Here is a 21,691-nt window from a genome sequence, read left to right as displayed (position 1 = left end):
GCCAACTCGCCTGACCCTGCACATCTTTGGACTGTGGGAGGAAACCGGAGCACCCGGAGGAAACCCACGCAGACACGGGGAGAACGTGCAAACTCCACACAGTCGCCTGAGGCGGGAATTGAACCCGGGTCTCTGGCGCTGTGAGGCAGCAGTGCTAACCACTGTGCCACCGTGCCGCCCACCAGTACAGTATTGTAACACTGTACATCTCTATGATTCTACTTTGATTGTTAAGCCAATTTGTGTAGGATCTACTTGAACAGTTTCGAATTGAGTTCACCGTTGATTATGAAATGCAATGAAGAGAAATTATTTCTCTCAAAGAGTTGTAAATTGTGAAATTCAGTAGCCCAAAGTGTGTTGGAAACTTGGACATTAAATAAATTTAAGAAGCAGATGGATGGATTTTTAAATAGTAATGAGTTAAAAGGTTTTGCAGAGCAGGTAGGAAAGCGGAGTTGAGGCTGAGATGAGATCATCCGTGATCATTTCACATGACGAAGCAGGTTGAAGGGACTGAATTGCCTCCTCCTGCTCCTAGTTCTTATATTCTTGTATGTTCTGCACATTTTATGAAGCCACATGCATTATGACAATGTAGCTGTGTTTCATTAACTTCATTAATCATTTGCGATTTAAAAGCTTTGATCTTATCATGAATGGGAGTTTTTTACCATATTGAATATGCACGGAGACAGCTGAATTAGAGTTTTTGAAACTTATTTCCATCTCCATAATGCTGCTGCGTTCTGCGTATGATGGATACTGGGTGAGTTTGTATTTTCATTTGTTCAGTGACACCTTGTAAGTGTTGCTTGTAGCGCCAGAATTTATTTCCCACTCCTACCTGCCTGTGAGAAAGTTGTGGTGAGCTGTTGTCTTGAACCAGCACAATCCATGATGGGGAGCACACTCTCAGAGCTGTTAGAAAGGGAGTTCCAGGATTTCAACCCAGAAACAGTTCTGAGTAAGGATAGTGTGTGGCTTGGAAGGGATCTTGCTTCTTTGCACCTGTCCTTTTCCTTCTAGCTGAAAGTGTCCTGTTATCATAGATGATATTAGGGGCTGTTGGATATGGATCAGGAATGAAGATTGAGGGTGAAAGGGCCTCAAATAATAGAGCAACTCCCAGACAACCAAAGTGGACTTTTTAACTAGCATGCCTCAGTACTTACCTGTTACCATGACCATTTAAAATCTATTAAGCAAGATGGGTCTGGAGAAATGGGAAATCTCCTGCCATAAGCTGACCACCTTTGTAGCCAAAATCTGGTCCCAATAGTATAACATTTGGACAGTTTCTCCTGGATCTTCTGATTTACTTCTAATTACTTGCAAATAAATTTCCATTTCCAGTCTATAGAGAATGCAAATTTGTCACACCCATACAATAATGCTCATGGATTTATGAAAAATAGACACTTCACTTTGAAAGCAAAATTAAGAATGAACACTCTGCTTTGAAACAAAATGGAGTTGAGAGATCAAGTGATTTTTTTAAATCTGTTTTGTCAATATAGATGGGACAACACAAAACTGTAGACTAACCTGCTTGACTGGACGGGACTTTAAAAATCAAGAGACCTTTTTTGGAAAATTCATTGAGAAAACATTAAAGTGTAACATTTTCTGTGGATTTACTGGCATTGTCCACATAACTGCAGAAACTAGTTCATTGTACGTTCTGCAGACATCTTGGCTACAGGCAAGGACATGAGAAGAAACACATTCTATCACAAGGAAACTCAAATGGAAAAAAACTCATGCTGTTGTATGTCAATGCTATGGTTTTTTTTCTCTCTAGAGGCTACTGTTGCAGACGACTAAGAAATTAATGTGGTGTCAGTTTAGTGATTCTGTTCTGAATACAGTTTGTTTGTGAAATGTAGATTTAATTTACACTCCGCAGTAGAGCAGTGTAATTTAGAAAAAAAAGACTGTGTAAAGAGAAACACTTTCGCAACAATAAAAGACGGGGAGGTGGTTCAAAAATTAATGAGCAGTGTAACAACAGAGGAACTATCAAGACACAGATGTCAAAGTGCAGCAAAACCAAAACCAAAAACTGGAGAAACAGATGGAATGAGAAAAGTGAAGATGAAATGCAACAACCTATTTGAGATTAAGGAAGTGAATATTGGAGAAATGAAGATTAAATTCAGCATGGTGAAGAAAATAGATCGCAAGGGTGCAATACTGAGATAAGTTTAATTGAATAAAGGAACACTTACTAACCATTGCGAACTAAAGATTCGCAGAATATATGACCGAGTAGAAGAATAGGAAAAAGGACGGAAGAAGTCTTGATTGTGGATCAAAACATTGTGACAGGATTGTTGGTCTGAACGGCCTTTTGTTTCTGTTGCAAAACACTGCTCTTTTACAGACAGATGGATAAGTAGAGCAAGGCCCTGACTGGTGAAGAATCATGTGGTGTTAAACCGGTAAAGTAGAAAGATAGATGCTGCATTTATAACTCAGCATTCGAACTGGAACATCAGCCCAAAGTTTTACTTAATGTCTGAATAAGAAAACCATTCTTGAATAGTACTGTCAGGACATTAATACTGCCTGCCGTGAACTTGCAGGGAGGCACTTCTGGGTCAGAATATCAAATACCCCTTTGCCTTTCTCAATTGCCTTGCACCCCCCCCCCCCCCCCGGGCCCCAACTCCCTGAAATGAGTCAAGGGTAGCAAATGGTCCAGGATAGCCATTTAAGTGCCATTTTGTAACCACAGTATTGATAAGAATGACCAATCTACAGTCCTATAGAGACAAAGCCTGCATCCACATTGAGAATTCCCTCCAAAGTGTGGTGTGACATTACCATCCTATAAAATGGGATAGATTTCAACAGATCTTGCAACTCCAGAGTGGGTAACCATGATGAGCTGTAGGCAATCAGTGGCAGCAGAATTTTATTTGACCACTATCTGAAGACTCATAGCCCAGCAGATTCCCCACTCCATCATTATGATCAAACCAGCAACAGCAGTTCAGAGGCTAGCAATTCTGTGATGAGCAGCTCACCCTCTGACCCCTCCCCAAAGGCATCCACCATCCACAAGGCACAAATCAGGAGAATACCTCTCAATTGCTGACAAGTGCAGTTCCAACAATAATCAAGAATCTCAATGCCGGTCAGGATAAAGCAGTCTCTTTAACTGGCAGATCATCCACCATCTTAAACAATTGCTCTCTGCACCATCAACACACAATGGCAGCAATGTGTACCATCTACAATGTGCAAAGCAACAACTTCCAAGGCTCCTTTAACAGCATCTTCCAAACCGTGACCTCTACCATTCAGAGAACCAGGGCAGCAAATGCCCTAGAGCACTCCTAGCTGCAAGTTTTCCTTCAAGTTACACACTATTCTGACTTGGAACCAGATCACTATTCCTTCACGATTACTGTGTCAAAAATGTGGAAGCTTCTTCAAGCACAATTGAGTAACACCACATGGACCGCTTTGATTCAAAAGGCAGCTCACCTCCACCTTCTCAAGGCTAGTTAGGGATGGATGTTGCTCCTTCCATCAATGCCCACATCCAGGAAAATACTTTTCAAAAACTTCAACTGAGTGGCACTATGCATAAATATTGGGTAATATTAAGGGAGATTGAGTAGATTGTTTTCTTTGGAGCAGCAGAAATTGAGGGGGTCATAATTGAAATGTATAAAATTATGACAGGGTAGTGTCACAACACAGGAAACCAAATCTGCTTCATCAATCATTGGATTCACAACAAAGTGATCTTAGAACATTCAAAGACCCTCAAAATTGCTCAATTGTTCCTAATCACACTGTACAAATAACAATTCTTCAATACGACAAACTACAAGGCAATTCAATTAATATACACAATCAAAGACCAAATCTTATTTGAATATGAAACCCCACTCTGAGAATCTTCAACAAGGCAATAACTCAAGAAAATCTACAAAACCAAAAAAGGCTTCCTGGTCCACCAGCTTCTAAAGCAAAATTGCCTCATGCCCAAAACTGAGAGCAAGCCATTTCACTCTTTTTTTTTATTTGTTTTTTTTAACACTCTCTGTGGCTAGCTGGCCACCACTGCTCCTCCCTTGAATGATCAATTCAACATCTAACTTATCTTCTGCACTTTTTTAAAACAAGCTGCTATTCAAAGTTCAATTCTCAACTGCAACTCTCAATTCCAAACCAAAAATGAGAAAAATAAAAGAAAAAAAGTGATGATCTCAGTAGTAGACAGGAAGAACACTCGCCCCTTGATCAGGGAGCATAGATTTAAGATAAGGGGCAGACACTTAGAGGGGATCTGTGGGATGTTTTTCACCCAGAAGTTGGTGGGAATCTGTAATCACTGCCTGCAAGGATAGTAGAGGCAGGAACCCTCATAATATTTAAGAAATTTTTGATATACACTTGTGGTGCCAATGCATACAGTCCTCTTGGCCAAGTGATGGAAAATGGGATTTGAATAGTTAGATGCTTGTTTTTGACAGGTACAAGCTCAGTAGGCTGAAGAGCTTTTTTCTGTCCTGAAGACCTTTATAACTAATAAATAGCTGGTAACCAGGAACAAGGCAATCATTGAATCAAACAATGCAAACAATATCACAATCATTAGACTTTAGCAGATTCCATTTGAGTACCAGCAAATCTTTGAACCAGTTAGTGCCTTAAACCCCCTGCCATGGACAGATTGGCCATTGAGTGTTTGATGCAAGGTTTTTTTATTTCAAAAATTTACTTTATTCATAAAAAAAATTTTGTATATACATAGTCACACAGTTCAGTTCTGTACAATAGCATTTCAAGCAAACAAACAAACATTGGAGTTTAACACTATCCAAACAAACGAAAGGCATCTCTTACTTGAACCAGACTGTATCTACATGCATTTGAAGCACCAGACGGATCTGATAACTGAACGGATCTCCATTTAACTTCAACAGGAAGACCTCAGTCTTTCCCCAGTGTGCCTTGGCAGCAGCTGCTCCAACCTTTACTGCGTCCCTCAACACATAGTCGTGGATCTTGGAATGTGCCAGTCTGCAACACTCATTTAACGTTATCTCCTTGTTCAGGAAGATCAACAAGCTTTAGGCAGACTAAAGAGTGTCCTTAACTGAGTTGATAGGTTAAATAGTGGTTGGGCTGATGGTACCAGACCTAAAGACTGTCAATGTTACCTAATTCAGAGATATAATATTTATTTTCTTGATACTTTTTCCTTACCTTATTTTCCATATTACATTTTGAAAACTGAGCTTTCAATTCATTTTTATTTTTTCTAAAGTTAAAATCAACATAAACTTTAAAAACCCATAGTATATTGGTGTGTGTTGGCTATAAATCCATTTAAATTTGTAACCAGACTGCTAGATTAATGTTGAGCTCTTAATTTTCAAATGTTATCTGCTTTTTAACACTATATCAGGAATAGCCAAAATATTCACATTGCATTAAGGGCTATTTTGATAAATCTGGATCTCTGACTTTCATGGTTCATCTGCCAGAAAGACTTTGAATGTACACCTTCTGTGATATTCTGTATTTTAAAAAACACACTCATATTTATCAACCCAGAGGAATGGTTGCTGGATCTACTATGAAGGTAAAATGCAGCAATTTAATCCCCAGAGCCAAGCACAAAAGTAAATAATTGCTCTCAGGATATTGTTATTGTTTGCTGACACTTATTTTAGCACTACTCTTCTAACAGGGAGGTGAGGTTCTTATAAAAGTGAGATTATGGCAAGAGAAACAATTACTGGATGTTTTTGACTGAGAAACAATTACTGGATGGTGTTATCAATGCAAAAATATAGAAACATATCAGATTTTAGTTCTAACAACAAAGGAAATGACATAACAGAAACAGAAATTGTGAAACTCAGCAGGTCTGGCAGCATCTGTGGGAAGAAAGCAGAGTTAACATATTGAGCCTGGTGACACTTCATGGGAACTGCCCTGACATGAAACATTGACTCTGCTTTCTTCCCACAGATGCTACAAGACCTGCTGAGTTTCACCAGCAATTTCAGTTTTTGTTTCAGATTGCCAGCATCTGCAGTTGCGTGTTTATTTCAGTACATGACACAACAGCTTTTGGTCAGTTTTAGAAAACATTAGAGGGAATATATGATTTGTCTGTTTGAAAGTAACAGAAAATGAAGAGCACGAACAAGTGCAACAGTTTTGGTTATAGCACCTACAGCAGTAGATATGTTTAGAACCTAGTTCCTAGTTCACTGCTCATAGTTCAAAATGGGTCCCACAGGTAAATTGATACTATCAATTCAAAAATAAGAAGTTTCATGGCAATATTCAAGAATTCCACATGCAGTCTTTTACAGATGGAACCAGTATAAAACAATTCAAATTCTCATGTAGATTATCAGCAGTTTTTTTATTTTTTCCTCATCATCAAATTTATGAAAACAAGCGTTCCAACTTTTGTGTATGATTTTATCAACAGCTTGGTAGGAGCTATTCTATTTACTTTCATAAAATTAAACATTGTCAGAAACCAAGATGTGCTCAATGTATCTCTGTTTCTGATATATTGATGTTTTGGTACATGTTTCCTCACAGATACAGAAGCAGAAAGGAAATCACTAAAGGAGCATGTGTACCCCAAGTTGCGGGAATTCTGCAGGGAAAACTATGGGCTTGAATTCCAGGTAATGGACTCTTGAATTGTAATGGCTCATGATGGTAATGTTCATAACGCTAATCAGATAGCATCACTTTTTTCCATCCCTCCTCCAGCTGAAAGTGAGTTTAGCATCCTCCACCCTAGCACCTTCAGTGACACGTATGTGAGTTCTCTGCTACAGTTCCAGCAAAGTGTGAGAAACGAAACTCACTCACTTCAATAATTTCAGTCCGAGACAAGATCTGAATCAGTAGTATCTTTTATTACGCTCTTGCAAGAGGGGTGTTGTGTCCACTGTCCAGAAGGCAGGCAGACACACACACACACTAAATTCAACGAGTACACAATATTTATGTATTTCGTTTCTCTTCCCTCCTCCCATTGCTCCTCCCCTGTTTACATCTGTTTCTAATCTAAACCCGGCTGTTCGTCTCTGAACTCATCCGGCCTTGTCCGTGACAAAATGTTTATCTCTGGCCTCACAAGGCTGTTTGACCACCTCCCTCTGTGGTCTTATTGTTATTTATCCTTCTTCACTGCCATCTGTTTCCATGCTTACCAAAAAATTCTTTCCTTCTATCCTTTTTTCACACCAAGCTTTATGACCTCTTAATGGTGGTCCTTTTTGTTTGTTTTTGCAGAACCGGGAAACAGATGCTTATAGAACATAGAAGAATACAGCGCAGTACAGGCCCTTCGGCCCTCGATGTTGCGCCGATCCAAGCCCACCTAACCTACACTAGCCCACTATCCTCCATATACCTATCCAATGCCCACTTAAATGCCCATAATGAGGGAGAGGAGAAAGTGAGGTCTGCAGATGCTGGAGATCAGAGCTGGAAATGTGTTGCTGGAAAAGTGCAGTAGGTCAGGCAGCATCCAGGGAACAGTAGAATCGACGTCCAGTGCCTCCACATCATTCCTATAGTATGGCAACCAAACCTGCACACAATACTCCAGATGCGGCTGCACCAGAGTCTTATACAACTGCAAGATGACCTCAGTACTCCGGGACTCCATTCCTCTACCAATAAAAGCCAGTACGGCATATGCCTTCTTCACCGCACTATTTACCTGGGTGGCAACTTTCAAAGATTTGTGTACATGGACACCAAGATCTTTCTGCTCATCCACACTACCAAGTATCCGACCGTTAGCCCAGTACCTGTTAGCTTGTAACTGTTTGTACAGACATATCTTACTCAACCGACACCCACCTCCCCCGGTAGCCCACACCGAGCCTTGTGATTTTTGCAGAAAGAACAACGTGTACAATTCTTTTCCTTACAAAAGTTATTCTGGAAGGGAGAAATTCAGTGCACAGTCCAGGCTCATACATTGAATTGTAATTTGCAATGATTCAATTTTTGAGCAGAAAATTTGCACCTTCATATAATCAGGAGTATTTCTAGGTTCTAGGTGGGAATTTATCTGGTAAATCTTTTCCAAGTTCAATATTACACCAAAAGTCAAATTTAGACCTCAAACTAATAGCTTTCAAATAAGCTAAAATAGCTTAAATGAAAAAGGCAGCTGTAAAATTGTGACATTTATTTATCAAACTTCTGATATCGCTTGCTGATTATTTCATATTCATTCATGGGATATGGACACCGTGGGCAGCGCCAGCATTTATTTCCTGTCCCTAGCTGCCCTTGAGCAGGTGACGGTGAGCAACTTGAACCACTGCATTCCATGTGCAGTTGGTAGATCTACAATGTCATTAGGGCTGGAATTCCAGGATTTTGACCCAGTGACACTGAGGAAATGGTGGAATATTCCAAATTCAGGGTGGTGAGTGGTTTGGAGGAGAATTTGCAGGTGGTTGTGTTTCCATGTATCTGCTGCCCTTGTCCTTGTAGTTGGAAACAGTCCTGGATTTGGAAAGTGCTATACAAGGAATCTTTGTGAATTGATCAGTAGCCTTGAGCATCAATATGGGAGGGAGCAAGTATTTCTGGATGTGGTAACAATCAAGGGGGTTGCATTCCCCTGGCTGGTATCAAACTTCTTATTAGAATTCTAGAGTAATTAGTTCACAAATTAAATGTGATACGATAGTGATGGCAGGAGGGGTGATATGAAGCTGCTGCAGCATGTGATACATTGGACACAAAGTGATCCAGTTTGAACATCTCGGTCATAACACAGAATTGCAAAATTATTATCATGAAGTAAAAAAGCATTTGGCTCATTGTCCTAGTATCTAGTAGCAATTTCCTGCTCTTTCCCCACATCACTGCAGACTATTGCGATCCAAAAGGCCATCCAGTGCTCTCTCAAATGCATCAATTGAACCTGCCTCCACCACATTACCAGTCTGTGCATTACATACTTTCACAACTGAAAATATTTTTCCTCACATCACCATTGCTTTGTTTGCATATCACTTTAATTCCATGTCATGGTGGTTCAGTGGTTAGCACTGCTGCCTCACAATGTCAGGGACTAAAGCCCAATTCCAGCCTCAGGTGACTGTGTAGAGATTGCACATTCTCCCCTTGTCTGCGTGGGTTTCCTCCAGGTGCTCTGATTTTGTCCCACTACCCAAAGATGTGCAGATTAGATGGATTAGACATGCTAAATTGCCCATAGTGTTCAGGGATGCATAGGTGAGGTGTATTAGCCATGAGAAATGCAGGGTTACAGGGATCTAGGGTAGGGCAGTGGGTTTAGGTGGGATGTCCTTCAGAGAGGTGGTGTGGACTCAAGGCATCGAATGGCCTGCTTCCTGTTTTTTGTTGTCCTTGTCATAAAATGACAAAAAGGAGGAAAATGAAATGGAAAATTAACAAATTTAACATTTACTGTGAAATCTGAAATGCTTTTCTACATTTAATACTGTGCTGAACTTTGCAAACAATTTGCAGTCGAGGAGACAGCTTGTCTTTGTTTGAACTTTGTAAACATTCAAGCTAAGGGAAAACATAAGAACAGTATGACAACAACAAGGGAATGAAAAAAATAACAACTCAAGTCTTCCCAGTCTTTGTCTTTGAGAGTGTGATAAGAATGGTATAAGAAGAGTATCTGAATTATACTCAAGTGCCCTTACACAAGGCATTTTTGCCAAGTGTATTGGTCCCTCTGCATGCAGAGGTTAAAAAATAATAAAGTTCTTTTCCTTTGCTCTTGCTAATAGTTGAGTTGAGTCCATTTAATTTCCATGACACTTCCACACTGTATGTCCTCTTGTACTTCTTTCTTTTCCAAGCAGACTCTGTTCAGCCTGTTCATGATTTTGAAAAGCCCAATCAATTCTCCTTTGATCTGTCTCTTCTCCAGAGACAACAGTTCCAACTTCGGTCTATCTTCATAGCTGAAGTTTCTCATTCCTGGAATCATTCTAGTAAATCGCTTCCGCATTCTCTCCAGTGCATCCACATCTTTCCACAGTATCCAGTTGAGGTCCAACACATATGTCTTGTACAATTTCAACATCAGCTCCTTGCTCTTGTACTGTGGGCCTGTAGCAATAAAGCCAAGAACACTGCCTGCTTAAGTGTTTGCAGTTCATGAAACTTTGGATCTGAGTTGAGGAGCTGGAGTCCAAGCTGCAGAAATTGCAGCACATCAGTGAATGGGGGAGAGATTACCTGGAGACTTTGCTGGAGGATGCTTTCACACCTCTCAGATTAGGCCACTCAAATTTGGACAATGCTGGACAGGAAGCTGTGACTGCAGGTGAGGCACGATTGGGCACCCTGGAGGTGGTGTTCAAGGAGATTCATCTCCTCCAATTGTCCAACAGTTATGAGGTTCTTGCAAGCCGAAAAGGCAAAGAGAGACTGCAGGGAGTCTGCGAGAAATGACCACAGCACCATAGGAGATAGAGCCATTCCAAAAGAGAAGCAAATGGGAACATTGCACAGAGGAACCTCGATTATCCGAATACCAATTATCTTAAAATTGGATTATCTGAAGGATATCTCGAGGTCCCAGAAACATTACATCAAAGACGTGTGTCCAACACTGATCGCGTCTTTTGTTTACAGTGATTAAATGTGCTGCTGAGAACAGTCCTGGAGTAATGAAAGTGCAGGCTCCGTCTCTAAATAACTGACCTTCCACACCCCCCCGCCCCCACACTTGCCCTGGAGTTCTACACAGGGACATACCCTAAAACCCTCTTCCCCAGATAATCTCTCCAACATTGTCCTGTACAGGGCAAAGGTGGAACCTGTCAAAACATTACAGTAAAAGGTTGGGTGTGTGGCTGTATGTGTGCACGTGCACTATTTGGAGACGCACCCCTCAAAAGGCAGTAGCAGCAGCAGCAAACTTGTTGTGGGTGTCCAGTCTGGTGTTGGGAGCGGATGGGGGAGCAGGCACACGCGGTGTGTGCTGCTGCCTAGCCTGAATGGGGAGCAGACTTCATAGAAAACTCTGAGCCCCAGAGGAAAGGCATTGAATCGATTAACCAAATAATCAATTATCCAAACAAAATATCTGCCCATCTCATTCGGATAATCGAGGTTCGTCTGTAATGGTTTGAGATTGTATTATTAGGAGTATAGTTACTGTTCTCATCATCTTGATCAGGAGTTCTGAAAGATGTGTTTCCTGCCCAGAGTTAGGATTAAGAATTTCTGCTCAGGGCTGGAGAGGATCATGGACTGGGAAGGTCGGGACCCAGTTGTTGTCACCATGTTGGTACCAATAACATTGATAGGGACTAAAAAGAAGTTCCAGTGAAAGAATTTGAAGTGTCAGGAACTTATTTAAAAGGCTCCAAGGTAGTAACCTCAGGATTATGACCTGAGCCATGCCAGAATTGGCATCGAGTAAATAAGGTCAGTGAGTTAAATATGTGATTCAAAGATTGAGGAAGGTGGAATCGGTTTCAGTTCATGGGACAGTACTGGATGGAAGGCAGTGGGAGACAGACTTCAGTAGAACTGCTCTGGGGCCAGTGTTCTGGCATATTGAATAAGTGGGACTTTAGTGAAGGCTGTCAACCAAGTAAACCTGGGGGGGGGGGGGTGGTTGTCAGAGAGGAAACAGGTGGAATCGGTTTCAGTTCATGGGACAGTACTGGGTGGAAGGCAGTGGGAGACAGACTTCAGTAGAACTGCTCTGGGACCAGTGTTCTGGCATATTGAATAAGTGGGACTTTAGTGAAGGCTGTCAACCAAGTAAACCTGGGGGGGGTGGGTGGTTTGTCAGAGAGGAAACATCAGTTACAGGGAAAAGCATCGGGTGCCATTACAGGGATTATGTCACCACAGTCTTACTAGACCATAGGGTCGTTCTCTCATTAGAGAGAGAGATGACTGGTGGTGATTTAACCTGAGGGCTGCTAGACCTCGGGCAAGGGAAGCAGTTGAGAAGGAGAGTCTTTCATGGTAACCTCAGCTGGCCGGGAATTGAACCCACGCCATCAGCATCACACTGCTTCGCAAACAACCGTCCAGCTGGTGCCATTCAAATCCAGAATAGTGCAGGAAGAGATAGTGTACAAGCATTGAACCAAAACAAGCAACAAATAGGGTCAAAGGAGGAAAGGATAGAAAAATGGCTCTTCACTTAAATACCCATTGTATTTGGAAAAAGTAAGTGGCACAAATAGGGGTGAATGTTGCAATCTTAATGCCATTACAGAGTCATGATTACAAGGAGATCAAAGCTGGGAAGTAAATATTCAAGGGTATGTGAATTTTTGAAAGCCAGGCAGGAAGGAAAGGATGGTTGGCAGGTTTGTGAGTATGAGATGGAATAAGTGCAAACAAGAAATAATCTTGGATCGGAAGATGTAGAATCCATATGGTTTGAAATAAGAAATAATAAGGGAGGAAGTTGGGAGTAGTTTACAGCCACTTAAAATTAGCTATACTGCAGGACAGAGAATGCTTCAGGCCATAATGAGAGCATGTTAAAAAAGCAACTTATCAGTGATCCATGGAAGAATTCATAGAATGTATTCAGCACACTTCAAAGAACAATATTTTATTGATTCAAACAGGGATCTGGCTATTTTAGGTCTGATAATGTGCAGGTTTAATAAATGACCTCAGAGTAAAAGGTCCCCTGGGAAACAGCGACTGTAACATGTTAGAATTCAGCATTCAGTGTGAGAACAAGAAACGTGGGTCAGAAATAAAGGTGCTGAACAAATCAGGGTAATTGTTACAAAAGAGGGCAAAGCTGGTTAGAGTGGACTGAGGATGGAATTTAGCAGAAAAATGGTTCAGGTATAATGCATAGGTGTTAAAGAAAATGGTACATGACTCACAACGAAGAAATATCCCAGTGAGAAAGAAGGATTCTTGGAAGAGAATCACTAACCATGGCTAACTGAGGTAGTTAAGGATAGTATGAAATCAAAACAAAACAAATGCATAAAATGTTGGAAAGGTTAATGGCAACCAAAGGATTGGGAAGGATTTAAAAACCAACAAAAGATGACCAAACAAAAAAAAGTTGGAGAAAATAAAATTCAAGGGCCAACGAGCAAGTAAGAGCTTCCTTAAGTGTATAGCAAAGGAAGAGAAAGTGAACCTAGGTGCCTTAGAGAATGAGGGCAGTGAAAGAACAATAGGGAACCATAAATTACAGAGGAGCTGAATAAATCTTCACGGAGAAGTCAATAACAGCAATCCAAAGTATTAATTAATCATAGGACAAAATGCAAACATAATAACTATCATTCAAGAAAATGAACCAGGGTAACTAATGTGGCTAAATGGGGATACTTTACTCGACCTGATGGGTTACATTTTAGGAAACTAAATGCAGCAGCTACAGAGATAGTGATGCTGTTGGAGTGATCTTCCAAGGGTCATTAGAGTTGGAAAAATCCTGGTGAATTAGAAAACTGCCAGTGTAACACTTTTATGTTTAAAATCAAAAGAGACAAAAAACAAGAGCTCAAGGCTGGTTAGCTTAACATCTGTCATTTGGCAAACATTAGCAGAGCATTTAAAAATACATAATATGATCAAGCTGAGTTAACATAGCTTCAGGAAGGGGAAATCCTGACAAATTTATTAGAATTCTTTGAGAAGGTACAGAAAAGGATCGATAAAAGGGAACCAGGAGATGTATTCAGATTTTTAAAAGGTGTTTGATCAGGTATTGCACATAAGACTACTTCATAAGAGCCCAGGGATTTGGAGGCAGTATGTTAGCACATCTAGAGGGCTGGTTATCTAAAATAGGACAGAGGGTAGTGAATTTTCTTTACAACAGAGATTGTAGAGGCTGAGTCATTAACTACATTCACAGCTAATATTGGCAAATTTTTAATCATTAAAGGAATCAATGGTTATGAGGAAAAGGCAGCAACGTAGAACTGAGGATTATCAGATTGACTATGGTCTCATTGAACGATAGTGCAGACTTGATGTGCTGAATGGCCTCCTTCTATTCCTATGTTTTATGGTGTTATATTGATAGTTTGAACTGCTCTTCTGTCAAGCAAGATTCTTCTGAAGAGAGTATTCTCACAATTTTAATGTTATGTTATTTTGTTGCAGCAAGTACTTATTTTCATAAGTAGCCTGATCTTCTGAATTTGTTTGAAACATCCCCTACTTTATTACTGATTTCTACCCCCAGAGGAGTTCATTTCTTCTTCCTACACCCAAGACAGATTCCGCCTCTTGTGAAAGCATCTATTTATTGAGACACAAAAGTGCTGATTCTCACTTTTACCGTCTCATGTCAGTAGAAAATTGACATTCTCATATGGGTACTTCAGACTCTGACTGAGTCTGAGATTGGGACACAACTCAGCCACCGGATTCGCCCAGCATCATAAGCCACAACCATATCATTTGTGAGAAGATTGACAGAAATCTCAGGGAAATAACCTCAACAGTGATCAGGAGGATAACTGTTAGGGCTCTGCCTCTTTATGATTATTTATTTATTCCACAATAAAGTGTGTTATTAAACTAACATATTCACAAACCACCAATATTTATCAAAACTAATCTTGGTGTAGTGCAAACACACAAATTGTTAGGCTTATGGTTAAGATGGGCATTGAATTACTGAAAATATTTCATATAACTAAATAAGCAATAATCCTTATCCATTGATGAGATCATGATGTGGAAGTACTGGTGTTGGACTGAGGTGGACAAAGTCAGAAGTCATACGACACCAGGTTAGAGTCCAACAGGTTTATTGGAAATCCCAAGTTTTCAGAGCGCTGCTCCTTCATCTGGTGAAGTGACTTCACCTGACGGAAGGGTCAGTGGTATGAAAGTTTGTGATTTCAAATAAACCTGTTGGACTCTAACTTGGTGTCGTGTGACTTCTGACTTTGGTAAGATCTGATAGAGGATTTTTCTAAACTGTACTTCTTTTTAAAGCCATGGAAACGGGGTAAATTGTCAAACTACAAATAGAATATGCTAATCAGAAGTGACATATTCTTTTGCATATCCCAGATAAGAGAAACTTACATCAGAATATAAGTATACAAGAAATAGGAGCAAGACTAGACTATTGGACTCTTCAAGCCTTTTTTATCAAATAACTCCACTTTCATGCCCATTACTCATGAACCATGACATTCCTGTAAATCAAAAAACCTGACTGCACAGTGTAGAATATATTGAATTCTCCATCGACTTCTCTCTGAGACAGACAATTCTATGATATTTGTGGGTCCAAGGACTCTGCCAGTATTCCTTTTTACTTTCACAGTCAGATTTCAACTGCACTGCATATTTCTAGGTGGGAATTCCCATCCTGGCTCCTTCATGACTCAAAGTTTCCCTTGGGTGCAGGATAGTTGGAGAAGATCAAACCATGCGTTCTTTTGCAACACCCAGTGTGCCGTGTCCTGAGATTTTAAAAATCTGGCAGAACAAGTCTGGCCACATTGACAACTGTTGCCAAAGTTGGGTTTAGTTTGGCAGTTGGTTAAGAGGTTAAGGTGCCCGGTGTGGGAGATACCAGAGGAGTAGCATAGCTAAGTGATGGAGTGCTAAGAGTAGGTTAGGGTCCGGGAGGGGAGGCTGTATCAGGTTCAGCAGAAGAGTGGGGTGTCGGGGTTATGGGGGGAGTGGACAGTGGGGAATGAAGTGTTGCGACTAGTAAAGAAAGGGGATCAGGTGTTGAGTCTGGCTATGAGGAGGGTATGTCAGGACCACAGGTGTTTCACTCAGCAGGGTTGTGGCAAATTTCAGAGCCAGCAGTAAGGAAAGGGTGTCAGGACTGATGAGGGAGACAGTGTTATCAGTGCTGGGGTGAGAAGATGGGGGTGTCAGTCTGGCAGGGGTGGTGGAAGCGTGCTGGGTTAGAGGGATTACTTATTACAAGGAGGTTGTTGTCAGGGCTCCAGGCAGTGGAGGGAACGGGGGTTCTGGTGTGAGGGATCAGGGAGATATAGTTGTGGGGCAGTGTGATGAGTCGATGACTCAATTTACCCAGCTTGGTTTTTAATGTTTAACCTTTTTATGGGTAATTATTACTTTACCAGAACCTTCCAAATTCTCTGCCTTTAATGAATTGTTTTGGAGGATTACCAGATACAGGGGAATTGACTATTAAGGTAGGCTGCTCCAATGACTATCTAGCCATCAGAATATTTTGGTCATTATATCCCTTTGCAGTTTCTTTGGCCGGATGGTCCCTTCCCCACTCCTGGCAGGTTTGAAGACAGGGTACACAAAAATCTAGTGATTGGTCTTCTTAGCACCCTGCCAGCTCACAATTTGACTCACATTATACGAGCACACATGTTGACATTGGTGGGTCCTCCAATCCTTGGGCTTATTGAAACCCTGAAGTGGCTAATTAATTTGACCTGTGATGGGGAGAGTCCCATGCTAACTGGGAAAACTGGCAACTTTGGCTGCACAGACTGATGTCAGGAGGTCTCCTTTGTACACCAGCGAGCAAAGTTGTTACAAGAAACAGGTTAAAAAAAAGGTTAATTAAAGATTATTAGCTTAAGTGGCTGCGCCACTGGTTTGCAATATACAATGATGCTAATTCCCACACCAATTGCAGTCACCGTGAAGATCCTCTTTTCAATCTCACCCTTCACCTGAGGCATTGTTACCTTCAGGTTAAACCATCACCAGTCATCTTTCTCTGATGAGAGAGCAGTTCTATGGGACTTTGGTAACAATAGCTTTTATTTGAATACACATGGTATTGACAATAATCCAGATGAATTGTTGAGGTAAATGATTTAGATCTAATCATCATTACAAAAACATATGGTTAAAGAGATCAAAGGTGCAAAATTAAATTCAAAGTTAGTCAAAATTTCAAAAAGACAGGTAGAATGGCAGATGGTAAGGGTAACCTATACACTAAAGGAATCATAAAAGCTTTAGTGGAAACATTTCTGGCCTCAGAAGAGTATGAAGCAGAAAATCGGTAAGGATGGAAATTAAAATAGCAAGAAACAGAAAACTCTGCTGGGAGTAGTTTATACTCCTTAACATAGTATGAAATTGCACAACACACTGTACAAGAAATCAGTGGAGTTTGCAACAAAAGCAATGTGATAATTTGGAGGTACTTTAATCTTCACACAGTCTGAGGTAATCAAATTGGTAAGAATGCTCTTGAAGATAGCTTTGCAGTAGTTTTCATGACAGTTATTTGAAGAAACACCTTGTGGAACTGATCAGTGATAAAGCTATAATAGATACAGTATTATGAAATGAAGTCTAGTTAAATAGAGATGTTGTCGAAAAGGATCATTACACCATTGCATTCCATGTTAATTTTGGCATGGCATACTCCAAACACAAATGACAATATTAAACTTAAAGAAAGCCAATTATGTAGGTATGAGTGGAGAAGTGACTAAGACTAATTGGGTGAATAGATTACAAGGCATGTCTGTTAATGAGCTGTGGGCGACACATTGAAAAATTAAAAATATTCAACACAAGCTAATTCCTTTGAAAAACAAAATCTCAGCAAGAAATACCCTTAGCCTAGTGTTATCATCACTAGACTTTAAATCCAGAGACCTAGGTAATATTCTGGGGACCCAGGTTCAAATTTTGCTGTGGCAAATGGAATTTAAATTCAATAAAAATCTGAGATTAACAACGTAATGATGATCATGAACAATTACCAGATGTTGGAAAAACCTATCTGAGTCACTAATGTCTTTTAGGGAAAGAAATCTGCCACTTTACCCGGTCTGGCGTACATGTGACTCGAGACCCATAGCACTGTGGTTGACACTGAACTGCCAGCTGGGTAATTAGTGATGGGCAAAGAATATTGGCCTGACTAGCGACATCCATATGATATGAATGAATTTAAAAATTCCATGGCTTACTCAAGAAACGAGGATGGTATTTGATCAAAATAAGAGGCTTATAATAATAACAAAGAGTGACAAGCTTGAAGATTAGAATTGGTTTAAAAACAGGCAAACCAAAAACACTCAATAAAAAGAAGGAAAGTAAAATATGAGAGTAAATTGTCCCAAAATCTAAAATAGATTGTGACAGACTTAATAAGTAGATGAAAAGGTAAAGGGTATCCAAAGTAAATGCCGGTCCATTAGAAGCAGAGACGGGAACCATTGTGGGGAATGAAGAACTGGCCAAGGCATTCAATACATAATCTGTTCACCTTTATAACAGCAGATACAAGTTTCTTATCAGAACTAGATGGTAAATGGATAAAAACAAAATCAAGAAAATTAATATTAACAGGCAAAGAGAGGCAGAAGCCTAAAATCCAACAAATCCTACTCTTGTCAAATTTTGGAAAAGATGGCTGCAGAAAAGAGCTAGTGGATGTGCTGGGTGTGATTTTCCAAAATTCCTTCAACTGAGACATTCCGATCAGTTTGGAAATTCACAAATAATACACCTTTTGCTGAAGGAAGGCCAGAGAGAGAAAACAGAGAATTATGTGCCAGTTAGCCTAATGTCATTTTGTTGGGAAAATGCTGAAATCTATTAATAAAAAAAGCATTAACAAATGCACTTAGAAAAATACAGTATGACTAGAACAAATGAACGTAGCTTTACAAAAGAAAATCATGTTTGTCACATCTATTGCCATTTTTGCGGATATAATTAGATAGATAAAAGGAGAAATAGTAGACGCAGTATACTTGAATTTCCAAAAGGCATCCAACAAGGCACCACACAAAAAGTTAATAATAAAGAAAGCATAGTTCGAAGTTTGGTCCACAGTAAGGAAACAGAGCATGGGCATAAATGGGACAATTTTAAGTTGATAAGTAATGAAAAAGGGAGTGCCACAAATGTCAGTGTTGGGGCTTCAGTCATTTACAGGTTATGTTAATAAATTAGGTGATGAGAGACAATAATGTATCTAAGTTTGCTGATGATACAAAACTTGGTTAGAAAAAGGTAAGCTGTGGGGAGGACACAAAAAGGCTCCAAGGAGAAACTATACAGGGTTAAATGACTCGGTAACAAAATGGCAGACAGTTTATAATGTAGGGAACTGTGAAGTTATTCACCTCAATCATAACAGAAAAACAGAATATATCCTAAAAGTGTGAAACCCGAAATTAAAAAAGTTCAGAGAGACTTGGATGTGCCTGTGTAAGGAACACAGAAAGTTAGCATTCAGGTACAGCAAGGAATTAGGAAAGCAAATGGCATGTTGGCCTTCATTGCAGGAGAACTGAAGGACAGGAATAAAGAGGATCTTGCTACAGTTGTATGGAATTTTATGAGACTGTATTTGGAGTTCTTCATTATAGTCTCCACATTTATATCACCACTGATCTACCATATTACTCTTTTATTTTCCAGTCAACTTTAATTGAACCTTTCTTCATAAATTTATAATTGCCTTTATTTATGTTAAGGACATTAGTTTCAGACTTAAGTTTCTTGTTCTCAAGCTGAATATGAAATACTATCATGTTAAGATAATTCTTGCCAAAAGATTTCTTACTTGACATCAATAATTAATCTTGTCTCAATATTAATTTTCTAAAATAGCTAATTGGCTGATTGGCAATGTATTGCTCTAAAAAGGGGCAGCATGGTAGCTCAGTGGTTAGCACTGCTGTCTCACAGCACCAGGGACCCCGGCGACTGTGTGGAGTTTGCATGTTCTCCCCATGTCTGCGTGGGTTTCCTCTGGGTGCTCCAGTTTCCTCCCATAATTCAAAGATGTGCAGGCCAGGTGAATTGGCAATGCTAAATTGCCTATAGTGTTAGGTGCATTAGTGAGGGGTATATAGGGTGGGGGAATGGGTCTGGTTGGGTTGCTTTTCGGAGGGTCGGTGTGGATGTGTTGGGCTGAAGGCCCTGTTTCCACACTGTAGAGATTCTATGAAAGATGAATTAGTATTACTTTGAAAGTCTGTATTTGGACTGTGTCATTTACATCCAATATATTATTGCAGTCTGTTGCAGAATTCAGTAATAATCTGCTCAAAATCGTGAACTTTTAGGGCTACATTTTATGCTTCCTCGTTGGCAGATGTAAAAGTGGTGAAGCTTTTAAAATCTAATATTTGCCCTGCCCACCACCACCTGCTGGCCTATCCCATCTCAAAACTTACAAGGATGGCAGGGGTGTTGTGAGCCCCTGGGCAAACTGGGGTGGGGGGGAAATCTTCCTTCCTGTACCCACAAAAGGCGCTTGTATCCTCCAAGATTATTTTTTCCACTTTATCCACCTCACCTCCCCAATCCACACTGGCTTCTCAAAGCCATACAGAACTGCAGTTACGCCTAGCACACCCCCATCCCTGGCCCCACCCAAGTCCCAGGCAATCTAAACCTCTCTTCATTACAACTGAGTTACATAAGGAAGTGTTGGGCCAAATGACCTTTGGCTTGGTAAAAGAGATAGGTTTTGATTTATCTGTTAAAGGAGGAAAGCATTCTGGAGAGGCAAGGAGAAAATTCCAGGAATTGGATCTTTGAGAACTGAAGGCAGAGTCCACAATGATGGAGCAATTAAAATCAGAGATGGTCAGGAAACCAGAATTAAATGAGTGCAGATATTTCAGTGGGTTGTGAGGCTAGACTAGATTAGTGAGCTAATGAGAGTGAGGCCATGGGGGCGATTAGAAAATAAGCATAAACATGCAAAAACTAAAATGTTGCTTTACCAGGAGACAAGTGTAGGTCAACAAATACAGGGGTGAAAGGAAAATAGGATTTGTTGCAATTTAAGACATGGGGATGAGTTTTGAATGACCACGAATTTGCAGAGTGTAGAAAGTAGGAGACCCACAATCGTTGACTACTTTTAAAACAGGTAGATTTCTTGAGCAACAAAGAGGCCATAGTTGTCTGTGGTAGAACAGAATGCAGAAGTGGATTCACAATCAGAGGAGCTATGGTCTTATTGAATGGTGGAACAGACTCAAAGTGCTGAATAGACTATGCCTGGTCTTAATTCATATACTCACATGGCCAGCCAGACAATCATCCTCATACAGAGGTTGGTTGTTTTATTGTATATGCATTAGTTTATTTATGTCAGTTGGTGATACTATGCATGTATCAGTGAACACACTTTCACAGACATTTTCTAGCCTACACCTGCCGCCTGTTCTAGGTGGGATTCACCTGTAAAGGAACCCAAATGCAAAATAATCTATTTTTGTCTGTATTGTGCTGCAGTTGATTCTGTATGGAAAAACATAACTTTTTTTCTCAATTAAGAAATAAACAGAGCTAATAAATACATATTATGATGTGCAAGCATTCTGATACGATATTGAGGACAGACTGACGGGCAGAGGGGGTGGGGTAGCCATGTTGGTAAGGGATAATATTCAGTCCCTTGCGCGGGGGGACCTAGAATCAGGGGATGTAGAGTCAGTGTGGATAGAGCTGAGAAATACTAAGGGTAAAAAGACCCTCTTGGGAGTTATCTACAGGCCACCAAACAGTAGTCCGGATGTCGGAGCTGAAATCAGGAGCTGAAATTGGCCTGTCGCAAAGATGTTACTACAGTTGTTATGGGGGATCTCAACATGCAGGTAGACTGGGAGAATCAGGATGGTATTGGACCTCAAGAAAGAGACTTTGTGGAGTGCCTCAGAGATGGACTTTTAGAACAGCTGGTGCTGGAGCCGACCAGGGAGAAGGCAATTCTGGA

General features: G+C 40.4%; 1 protein-coding gene across 2 annotated transcripts in view; it reads left to right on the top strand.

Annotated features, from left to right (window-relative positions):
- LOC122551438 (NACHT and WD repeat domain-containing protein 2) overlaps nt 1–21,691 on the top strand; it is a 125,528-nt gene that overhangs the window by 53,787 nt on the left and 50,050 nt on the right. Inside the window, exon 2 of one of the 2 annotated variants that reach the window (XM_043693346.1) lies at nt 6,589–6,677. In XM_043693346.1, coding sequence (XP_043549281.1) covers nt 6,589–6,677 — 89 coding nt within the window. Of the gene's footprint in view, nt 1–6,588; nt 6,678–10,270; nt 10,337–21,691 lie in introns of those variants that run through there. The other variant, XM_043693356.1, reaches the window with a different exon arrangement.

The sequence above is a fragment of the Chiloscyllium plagiosum genome, chromosome 1 (assembly GCF_004010195.1).
Source record: "Chiloscyllium plagiosum isolate BGI_BamShark_2017 chromosome 1, ASM401019v2, whole genome shotgun sequence".
Lineage (NCBI taxonomy): Eukaryota > Metazoa > Chordata > Chondrichthyes > Orectolobiformes > Hemiscylliidae > Chiloscyllium > Chiloscyllium plagiosum.
This window is presented reverse-complemented; position numbering and strand designations above follow the sequence as displayed.